General features: G+C 33.9%; 2 protein-coding genes across 14 annotated transcripts in view; one reads left to right on the forward strand and one right to left on the reverse strand.

Annotated features, from left to right (window-relative positions):
• LOC143231384 (E3 SUMO-protein ligase RanBP2-like) overlaps positions 1-3,440 on the reverse strand; it is a 122,928-nt gene extending 119,488 nt beyond the window's left edge. The window contains exon 1 of the mRNA XM_076465929.1: positions 3,241-3,440. Coding sequence (XP_076322044.1) covers positions 3,241-3,312 — 72 coding nt within the window. The 5' untranslated portion in view covers positions 3,313-3,440. The remainder of the gene's footprint in view (positions 1-3,240) is intronic.
• Positions 3,441-11,333: 7,893 nt separating this feature from the next.
• Positions 11,334-12,197, forward strand: part of LOC143232570 (P2R1A-PPP2R2A-interacting phosphatase regulator 1-like) — a 56,181-nt gene continuing 55,317 nt past the window's right edge. For 8 of the 13 annotated variants that reach the window (XR_013017601.1, XR_013017599.1, XR_013017600.1 and 5 more), the window contains exon 1: positions 11,495-12,060. Coding sequence is in view for 1 of the 13 variants with exons in the window: in XM_076468164.1 (XP_076324279.1) it covers positions 11,471-11,487 (17 nt within the window). In the remaining 12 variants the exon portion in view is untranslated. The other 5 variants (XR_013017602.1, XR_013017603.1, XM_076468164.1 and 2 more) reach the window with 3 other exon arrangements.

A 12,197-nucleotide genomic window follows, 5' to 3' on the forward strand; every position in this document is an offset into this window, starting at 1 on the left:
AAGTGCTCTTGTAAATTAAATAACCATTTATTTTCAATTTTTCAGAAACTACTTGTTAACCATTTCAAGTTTAATCTGTGCTTATCAAGTGCATAGCTGGCATAAAATGTAGTATGCCATTTTGTGTTGTATTCATATAAGGAGGTGTAAGGGCTCTCAGATAGTCTCATTTGCAATTCCATCTTCACATCTGCTCCTCTTTGTTAACACACAAGGAGAGTTAAGACAATTTAGTGAAGTAAATGTTGAGAAATTTTAGTTATGAAAAGAAAACAAAAAATTTAAACTTGATTTTAATGAAGTGTAGAAGAACCACATTATAGAAAATGTTTGGTTTACATATTTAAGATTGAAACAAGATTAAAACTGGAAGAATGATAAAAATGAAATTTTAATATTTGGAACAGCAAAATTATGCTTTAGATGTGATCATTCAAGCTTGTTTTATATTATATCCAAGTTACTTTTCTTCATCTATGAACTTCTAAGGATAATACTGGTATTTTTCTAATTATATTAAATTTTCACACGTCATCTAAAAGATGTGGTTTATAGCCACCACATTCTTTTTGCTAAGAATCTTAATATTATTTAAGATAAATTTCTACAAATTTGCAAGTTTCCACTCTTTTCTTAAGTCTTCAACAGACTGAATTTAATAAAAAAAATCAACCATTTTAAGAAATTTCTACCTCTTCAGTAAAACACTAGAAAAAACTAGTACTTCAGTGATCTACATAATGTTTTCTTTAAATTTTCTTATGAACCAATATTTATTAAAACATAAAACCCTCAAGTCACATTAGATCTTCTGAATCAACAAGTTTTCACAACTTCTCTTTACCTAAACACACTGTTTGTTCCAATAAACCACAGCATTTCATGTTCTACCATTCTTGGAATTTTTCACTTATTAATTTCTCTACTCTTCCATGTAATGGTACTTTAGAATTAATTATATTTCAACTTACTGATAAATCACAAAACAGGATACATGTTGTTTTAATAAATAAATACAAACTAAAAACTAGGTTACTGTCTCTTGGTGTTTTGAGAATTAACTTAGTGTTTATTTTCTATATAATTAAAAATAAACTATTATTTTAGAGTAAATACAAAACAGTGATAAAAAATATAGTTGGTTCTTAAAAATTAGGCTTAATAGTAACTGCATTAAGAATGGGCTACTTGTATTTGGTATTGAAAATTTACTTTCATTTTATAAGTATAAATACAATGGTTAAAACTAGTATAAAAGTTAAACATTCACTGTTAGGTGTAATGAAGAGGTTTTATTTGGAAACTTCAGAACAGCATGCACTTTTAAGGATGCTAGTAATTTAGATGTGCACTTTGTAGAATTTATGTTTGAAGCTATCCTAATTAAAGTAGATATAACAGATAAAGTGTAGACTGTGGTAAATAACAGCAGTATTATAATGCATGTACAGACTACTGATGTGAGAAACATTTGGTCAAAGCAGCTAATTAATAAATACAAAGAGTTGATAAAGACATTTACACTAAAAGACGAAACATAGTTTTGTGAGGAACACTGTCCAGAATTAAATGTGGACACAAAGTTATTATAAGTAAGACTACTGCTATACAGTTCCAATTAATAGTAGGATGCTGTAACACTGTTGTTTTCAGTGAATCCAACTATCCAAAAATCAAAATACCACTATTATGACTTTTCATTATTTTCAATTAATTTGTGTCTGATCAGCTTAATCAACTGGTGTCCATTCATGAAAATTACCAAACTATCAAAATTTGTTTTCAATATAATTATTTTTATATTATTCAAACTATCCAAGTCATCAAAATATTGCAATGATGATTTATTATTACATTTTTTTGATCAATTAGAGTTTTTTTAAGCTTTTAGCAGCATGGCCCAGTGCTTAGATTTTTGTCAATTAACCTGCTTGCCTATAAGGCTCTGAAAGCATAATGTTTGTTTTTGAGTTATGATAAAGTTAACTCGAACAACACAGATCATGGGCCAAAGGCCGTATCACTGCATTTGTTGACTTGCATTCAAAGTTTTACTGAAATACTATTTTAAAATCACATAAAAAAAGTCATTTTGTTTTGAATTTTTGCAAAACTACACACAAGGGCTAACTATGCTAGCCATCCTTAATTTAACAGTGTAACACTAGAGGGAAGACAGCTAATTATCACCATCAACCATTTGACCGTAGCATTATAATGCCCCACGGTGGAAAGTGTGAGCAAGTTGGGCATGACAGAGATTCAAACCTACGACTCTCAGACTGCAAGTTAAATGCCTTAACCACTTGGCCATGTTCGACCTCAAAAAATGTCAGCCAAGTGATTGCTTATGTTGAAACAATTTATGAAAAAAATGTTCAAATTATATTTAAAAACAAAATCAATTTTTTATCCTGTTTTTTTGCAAAATGTACAAATTGCAACCATCAAAAGATACCCATCATATCAAAATAATATTCAAAAACTGATTTAAAAAAAAAAAACGAAGCATAAAATACAAGAATCTTACGTGATAATTACTGACTGATCAACAAATTCCAATAATCTCCCAGTTCTAACCTGTAATACTCTGATTACTTGGATTTTTGGAATAATGAAAAAGTACCAATCATAAGTTCTACTTTTGAACAAATTATTATCTGGTGATACCTGATACTAACCAATTAAGCTGAATGAATTTGATTTCAGAATAATGAGAAATTATAATGGCAGTATTTCATTTGCATGGATAGCTGAATTAATCAAAAACCATACTAACAAGAAGTATTTATTTCAATTAGTTGATTATTTATTGTGATACTAATTGATAGGTACAGATAATTATGAAACATGATAGTGCTTCATAATAGGGATAACAATTCTTGTTTCGTAGTCCCTTGGTATCTAACAAACACCAACAGTGAAAAACACACTGGCAGTTTAGTATTGATTACAAATTCAATATAACGAAAATCAAAATAGAAAATTAAGTTATTCTTTTTTTTTACTTAATCCTAATTGCGAGTACTGACAACTATGAAACTACTACAAGATAATACTATAACTCATACATCACACAATTTACAAAATATTGATAATGGGTTCTATCCAAGGCTTTGGCCCAACTTATGAATTGTTTCGCTACCTTAAGCCTAATACTTTTTAAAAGCCCAACGAGCACTTTGGCATGCTGGAGCTAAAAGTTAAAAACGAAAAATTAACTTTATATGTTAAACTTACTTCGTTTTCATTATTTATCTTATTTAAAATATCTGCTACATGTTTATCCACTTCCTTCTTTGAACGAAACATTTCAAAGTTGTATTATGAAATTACACGCACTAAGACATTAAACGACAATAACGTAAACCGCTAATGTTACTGCTTTCTAGACCATTATAATTCTTCTTCCACTCTCGACTAGAGAAAACACCGGGCAAAATGCGCAGTAAATTATTTCAGTTAAAGTGAGGCGCTCTCGAGTTATTAAAAGTTACTAAATTATTTATTACTCTTCTATACTTTCTGTCCCATAAATTTTTTGTGCTCAACAAACAATTTTTTCCATAAGTTTTAAACACCAGTTTAAGTGCAAGGCTAACCGAAGAAAATGAAATACTTTCTACATAATTTGCCTTACATTTTGTTTTTATTCCTTATTTCTATGGTTTTCTACACTTTACGTTTTTTTTATGTTGAATTGTAAATTTTCATTTTTTTCTACATAGACTTACTAATTTAAAAATTCACTCAACTTCTGCAACTGGAACCTTCACAGAGGAAATTAAAATGTTCGTTATTAATCTACCTAGGCGAAATCTTTAGAATTCGTGGATATACTGATTGTTTGTTTTGTTTGTTTTTGAATTTCGCACAAAGCTACTCGAGGGCTATCTGTGCTAGCTATCCCTAATTTAGCAGTGTAAGACTAGAGGGAATGCAACTAGTCATCACCACCCACCGCCAACTCTTGGGCTACTCTTTTACCAACGAATAGTGGGATTGATTGCAACATTATAACGCCTCCACGGCTAAAAGGGGTGAGCATGTTTGGCGCGACGGGGATGGGAACCCACGATCCTCAGATTACGAGTCGCACGCCTTAACGCGCTTGGCCATGCCGGGCTGGATCTACTGATAAAAGAGAAATGTTAAATGACGACACGTAGATGATGTTTGGACCACCTAGAAAAAAAACTAGAAAGCTATGCAAAGAATAGAAGAGTGCAAAGAACAACGAAAACTACCATGTGACCAAAGGCACACATTTCATGATAATACAAGCACATACAAACTTGCACCATCGAAAGAAGAGCTGCAATCAGCTGCTGGTTAAGCATTGTTACCTAAAAACATGAAGCAAACTAGAAATACGTAATGCCTCTTCTTGGGAACTTGAAATGAAAATAAAAGCAAGCTCAAACAATATTGGAGATGAGGCTTGGCAACATGGTGAGGTATCTTCTTAAATGTAGTGGTAGTCAGATTCTGGCTGCGGAAATATTATCAAAATCTAAGAACTGGATAATAAATGTTGTATGATGCCTTCACAATGTAAGTGCTCATAATCAGCGCTGCCTATCAATAGTATATTATTTAAAAACAGGAACTTTTTATATCTACTCTTTGACCTGGTCCATTGCATTCACCAAAGTCTTAATCAAATTGTAGCTGGAACATTAAAAACTATGATGGGTAGTAGATGACTATGAATACAGTAATGAACCGGCAAATATTGAAAAGTGATGTCGAGAAAACCCACTTGTAGATAAAAATATATATGTAGAAACAACTCGTTTGGGTTGAGAAAATATTTTACCTAGAGAAGCGAAAAAATTAATTAGCAACCCTCATAGAATTCACCATGATGAAGACAAACTTCAAGGTTCAACAACCACAACTATATACAAACAAATGGCCTAAGCATGGGCAACCCAGTATCACCAGTTCTAGCCAATATTTTTATGACACAAGTTGAAACACAAGCAATTAACACAGCATTACATCCACCACTATACTGGTACAGATATGTAGATGACATGGTTGTGGGATTCAAATCTACAGAACACATACTTAATTTTTTCAATCACATTAATGCTATACATCCCAACATCAACTTCACATGTGAACAATAAGAAAGCAATCAAATATCATTTCTTAACCTCAAAATTACAACAACCGATACACAATTTAAAATTGGAATCCACCGAAAAATCACCCATGTTGGACTATACATTTCTTGGGACTCAGCACATGAAACAAAACAAAAACTCAACATACTAAGAAACCAAATAAACACAACCATGAAACTATGCTCACCAGATAAAATTAACGATGAATTAGACAAAATAAGACGATACTTCATCAACATCAATAAGTTTCCTCCACAAACCGTAGAAAACATTATACGCACGCACCTAGACAGAAAGCAAAATCAACCAACAAAAGTAAGTATATCTCACGAATCAAAAAATCACGAAACCATATACTGCTGCATACCATATATTCCTGACATCAGCAGAAAAATAACCAACATTTCGCAAAAACTGGTAACAAAATATGATATTCCAGTTAATACCAAATTTATTCAAAAACCAGGCACAAAACTGAGGTCTATACTATGTAAAAATTACACTGACAAACACCACACCAACATTATTTATAAAATACAATGTGATAATTGCCACGACTTCTAATTGGAGAAACAAGTAGAAAAATGGAAACCAGATTCAAAGAACATAAAAAGTCACCTTCACACGTTTTCGAACACTGCAAGTCAAATAAACACAACATAACCATAGAAAAACGCTCAAATACTAAATAAAAAAACAAACATAAACAAACGCAAAATTAAAGAAGGCTTACTTATACATCAACTTAAACCAGAAATAAACAATACAAAGGAACACCTTTATACCTATATTAAAAATAATATATTAAATAATATAAAATTATATATTCAAACATCTAACACCGCCCTTTGCATTCCGACACTCAGTTACACAACCCCTTTCAAACATGTGGTCAGCTTCCGATCAGTTACCTCTTTCTTTCTTTGTGAACCTGACAATGACCGAAGAAGGTCGAAACGTTGTTCGCTCCTCTATCTTGGTGAGCCGTTTCAATTAGCAGAGATCACTACTGTTATGAAACGGTTCGGCAGGAAAAAAACTCCAGGACCGGACGGACTCCCAGTAGAGTTCTGTGAACGGTTTTGGGGTATAATAGGAAAACCGTTTACAGAAATGATTAACAATAGCCTAGAAAGAAGTAAGTTACCTCCATTCTTCACGGAAGGCATAATTAGTCTGCAGTGTAAAAAGGACTCTTCAGATCATATAAAAGATTACAGACCTCTTACACTGAGCAATGTAGACTATAAATTATTTACTAAATGTATAAATAATAGAATTGCAAGCGTACTGGATCAATTAATAAAATCAGCCCAAACTTCGGCAGTACCCGGAAGAGACATACTTTTTAACGTCAATATGCTCCGGGATATAATTCAAATATCTAATAACAAAGGCACTCCTACTTGTATGATCTCACTAGATCAGGAGAAAGCCTTTGATAAAATAGATCATAAATATCTGTTATATGTTTTAAAGAAATATAACTTTCCGGATAAATTAATTAGCTGGATAGAACTAATATATAAAAGGTGACAGCAAGAATAAATATAAACGGACACTTGACAGACAAGTTAGAAATTGAGACAGGAGTAAGACAAGGATGTCCACTCTTCCCAACTTTATATGTTCTAATAATCGAATACTTTTCTTAGTAGCGTTAACGCAGACCCAGAAATAAATAGGAGTCCACATTCCAGGCAATTACATCATTCTGCAAAAGTGCCTTACACACGCTGATGACGTAACCCTGACGTTAACTGCAGAAAAAGCAATAGAAAAAAGCGTGCTGTCGTTAGAAACGTATTGTAGTGCGAGTGGAGCAAAAATAAATAAAGAAAAACCAAAGGGTTCTGGCTGGGTAGATGGTGAATCAGAAATGACTCCCCATCTAATATCAGCTGGACAAAACAACTCATAAAAATTTTAGGAATATGGCTGGGTCCATACGACTCAATATCCCATAACTGGAGCCTCAAAGTTGCAGAAATAGAAGAAAAAATAGAAAACTGGAAAGAAAACGATCTGTCTTATCAAGGCCATAAAACAAGTCATATACCCAAGCATGATATATTTAGGCAGAACACTCCCGCCCCAGAGACGGAAATCAAGAAAATCAAAAGGATAATATATAGTTTCATACGTAATTCAAAAAGAGAACGCCTGGCACGTGAAATAGTCAATCTTCCGACCAACGAAGGAGGCCCAGGTCTACCCTAGTTGGACAACTACCTGACAGCAGTTACGATCCAGAACATGTGTAAAATTATGGGGTCTGAACACAACTGTGCTCTTTTCTATAACTACACAGTTGGGTTCAACGCCAAATTTTACGTAAACAAGACCAGACCTCAAGCACTACGAGCAGAGACTCCACCAGCCTACCTAAAAAAGATGATTGCAGAAACGAAAAAGATGACAATAAAAAACCCAGCAAAAGAACTACATAAAATGTCAATAGAAAAAATATACGAAAATTTAACAGATAAAATAGAAGCCAAAATAGTAAACCAATATCCGCACATAAACTGGAAGACACTATGGTTCACAACAAGCAACAGAAAAATTGAAAGCAAAAGAAGAGACCTTAACTACAAAATAGCTCATGACATAATTAGCACAACACAGAGATTAAACAAGCAAAAAGTCATGAAAACAAATAAATGTCCGTACTGCTAGCCCATAGAAACAACAAAACATGCTTTCTATGACTGTGCATACATAAAAGTATATTGGAAGAAAATATCTCATATTTTTCACACAGGCCTGATAAGTTACGCTACAGTTCTCTTTAATACCCCACTACCAGTGAAAACCAACCAGAAATTCTCCTTTTTCTTTTTGTTAAGTAAAGTTAAATACCAGATATGGTCCGCAAGGTGTAAGGCAGTGTATGAAAACGTAAAGGAAAGTGTTCCGATGGTAATGAAAAGGATTAGAGCTAACACAAGAATTAGGTTTAAAATTGATAAACATCGATTATCGGAAGTAGAATTTAACAAGAGATGGGCCCCGGAACAGTCGAAAATTATGGAAACAAAAGGCGGATTCATAGATCAGAGATTTAAAAAAAAATCACTATGTCGAGGCAAGCATCACACGCTGACTTCAAGTGAACGACGGAGGAGGGAACCAAGGCGGACCAGCCAACGCTGGAGGTGCAAACCTGGTTAACCAGTGTGTTTGTGTACTTCACAGGTGTAGGTGCTAGGACAAATGGCTCATGGACCGTAAAAATAGTGACTTTGACTACACATGTGAAGTTGTGTATTGTGTTCCTCAAGAATGCTCGACAAGTAATACACATACGACAGGAAATCAAGAGGCGACTACAACAAAGGAATTCTACTGTAACAGATGAAAAGAAAACTAAGGTAAGTATTGTAAGTATTTTCCATACCTTACTTTGCGTTGACTGGGGTTGCGGGATAGGCTATCCCTATCCTCTTCCAACAGTGAGGGTTTAGTTAGAATAGTTAGTGTGTTCTCTAAGTTAAAGGAACGGAGGTGTGATCCAGGAGATGGAGTTGGGATGCCTACCCCTAGAGTACGGATTGCATCCGGGGGCCTGACGGGTGGCAGACTGTCCTCGGCGTCAGACAGCGCGGGGAACCCTGCGTGGTTAGCTGTAGAGTTGATGGTTCGTCATACTGGTGGGTGTTGGGTACAAGTAGGTGAACCCAGAATTCTCAGGTCAGTGAAGGGAGTCGATTCTTTGAGAAGGAAAAGACCTATAGGGTCAAGTACTGACTTGGAGTATGGCGACCACACGAACTTGATGACCCGGAGTAACAATCCGAAGTCGCTCAGCATAGGTAAGAATTTAAATTCCGAGCAGAAGTCGAATGTAGACTACAGCCGAGTTCCAACGGCAAGACCAACACGTAAAGTTAAAACGTTTTTGTCATTGGCAAATGTAGTAATTAAAATAAAAATACGTAATAGTTCCCATAGTACAGGGTTCTGAGTGTCAAAGAGCTATCTTATGCACCCAAGCCTCTAAAGTGCTTAGAGCAAACATCTGTGGGAAGATGACGTTGAAAAAATAAGAAACTATAGGTAAATTTTAGGTGGGGTCAAGTAAGCGTGTTGCCCACAGAAACATCGCTCCTCTACGTAAAATATTTTTTCAACCCAAACGAGCCGTTTTCACATATATATTTTTTTAAACATTGAAAAGGGTTCGTTTTCCAGCTTTTATTGATTCAGCTAAAGAGTAATTGGTCACATTTTAGACCAAACGAGTAAGTGATCACTTGTATCTTGGTATAAAACAATAAGCATCCCAGGAGCATATTTTGAGTCTTAACATACCATTCCAGAGAGGGCAGAATATCTGATAAAGAAACAGATAGAGTAGTGGATTAGAACAGTTACCAATAATAAACCATTGTCTGATTTGACAGAAAACAAAGTCATCCATTGGGCCAAATTCTAAAACATGATGACAGAGATTCAGTGAAACTTTACATTCTAATCTGGCGTATTATGGTATCTGTTTGCAAGTTGTTGCTTAGAATGGCTGTAGATAGCAGAGAAAACACATATACTGTTGACTAATGAAGTCTGTGACATGCGATATTTACTCATTCACTGAAGCAGTTTCGTAAGATACAGCTGTGAAGTGGTAGACCAAGGAATCGTACATGAAAGACTGTTATGCACATATATATATTTATAGTGGTTATAGTGTGATGGTTGCTTCTATGAACACAATCCATTGACTTAACCAACTTTCATTATGGGATAAATAATGAATAGGAAAGAATGAGAGAAGTAAAGGTCACTATGTGAATAAATGGATTAGTCAAGGAAATGACACCCTACACGATATTTGGAAGCCAAGCAGAAGCAAAAAGAAAAACGTTGGTTGATATAATGCAATAACTGTAAAATCTTACTATTTAAATCAACAGTAATATTGCAATGGTTGATTTCTGACCAAGGCAGTTTTTAAAGATTGTGAAATATTTACTATTATATCTATTTTAATTTCGGTGTAAGAGAAAAACCTTTTTTCAAGTTTTAAATCAGACTTCATCTATACGCTCAATTACATTTTCTAGCATCCTTTATATTGTTAAATCTTTTTAAAATTAATCCACACGATTAGTGTAGCTTTTTACATTTAAATGTATATTGTATCTTATAATTCAGTGGATTAACTTGTCAAAGAACAAATGAAGTTAATCTAACACATTCTGAGTGGGTTTAATAACACATGAGCACAAAATATATTTCCACGTTCCCTGGCCCGGCATGGCTAGGTGGATTAAAGCATTCGACTCATAATCTGAGGGTCGCAGATTCGAAAACCTATCGCACCAAACATGTTTGCCCTTTCAACCGTTGGGGCGTTATAATGTTACACTCAATTCCACTATTTGTTGGTAAAAGAGTAGCCCAAGAATTGGCGATGGGTGGCAATGACGAATTGCCTTCCCTCTAGTTTTACTCTACAAAATTAGGGACGGCTAGCGCAGATAAAAGGAAAAACCTGTGACATACATTTAATGGACCTGAATACTATCGTTGCATGTTTTAAGTTTTTTTCTTTTTTTAGCATTTAGTTGTGAAACAAGCAAATAAATAAGAAATTGTTTACTTTATAGATTATTCCTCGGTTGGTTAATCAAACACTTATTATATGGAATAAATAACAACACACAATTTGTTTGTTTGTTTTTGAATTTCGCGCAAAGCTACACGAGGGCTGTCTGCGCTAGCCATCTCTAATTTAGCAGTGTAAGACTAGAGGGAAGGAAACAAGTCATCACCCTCCCCCTTCAACTCTTGGGCTACTCCTTTACCTACGAATCCACTAACACGACATACAAAATTTAATTTTTGTACATTTCGTTACTTACAAAGCCAATGCCTGCATAAACTTTCATTCTTATTTACCATCACGTTATAATACTCCCACATCTGAAATGGCGAACATATTTGATGTGACGGGGATTCGAATTCGCGACCCTCAGATTACGAGTCGAGTGCTTTAACTCCCTGGCCATGCCAGACCCACACAATTTGTAATTTCATAGTTGACAATTTTTTGTCAAATAACAACATTAGCCAAATATTCCAGCTTTTAAATATTTTAAATCTTACAATTGAAAATATTATTTATGATGAAATTACTGTTGGGAAATTAAATACAATAAAGGTAAAATGAATGTTTGAAATATTACACAGATGAATATGTACGAAATTTTTAACACAATTTATAATTGGCTTATTCATCTCGTAGACTGGATTAAACTCGAGTAACAACCAATCACGTCTATGGAATCATTGGTTTTGGTGAAATCTGTCATCACTGTAAATAATGAAAGTTTATGCAGGCATTGGCTTTGTAAGTAACGAAATGTACAAAATATAAATTTTGTATGTCGTGTTAGTCACGCAAATGACGCATGAAAAATATAAAATTTACAATGAAAGTAATTTTTAAGAAATAAATGAACTTTTGTTGATCTACCAGAAAACAGTGAAGAAGTGTTTACTTCATCTGGTTGATCAAGTCAAAGATTATAAATTAATTATTAAGCTTCAACATTGAAATAGGCCTAAGTTTCGGGTCGATTTATTAAACGCGTTAAGGAAATTGGGTATGGTAATTGTGAGAGCTTTGTGATTTCTGTTTCAATTTTCATTTTACTCTGTACAAGCCTACGTGGAACTGAAAATTTCTTTTAACTATTTCTCTGTATAGTGCAGTGTTAATAATTAAGACGTATCCATTATTTGTAAATTTATTAATGATGTAACTCTTGACTGTTGTGTGGAAACTGTACATTTTAAATTTTATTGAATCGTAGGTGTGTTTTTAGACCTTCGTGCATTGACACTTTACCTGGTTAATTGGATTTTGCTTGTTTTTATGGTGCCTGATTTAGTATTGTTTGGATATTGGAGCGTGGAATAGGTATCTTCAAAGTTTTTATTGGATTACACTTTGTATTACAAAATGTAAAGCAAAATTAAAGTTCTTTACATGAATGTATAATGATTTATTTTATTTATGGTTTACAAAGTGTCATTCAGTTTTAGTTGCAAGCAAGT

The sequence above is a fragment of the Tachypleus tridentatus genome, chromosome 11 (genome assembly GCF_004210375.1).
Source record: "Tachypleus tridentatus isolate NWPU-2018 chromosome 11, ASM421037v1, whole genome shotgun sequence".
Lineage (NCBI taxonomy): Eukaryota > Metazoa > Arthropoda > Merostomata > Xiphosura > Limulidae > Tachypleus > Tachypleus tridentatus.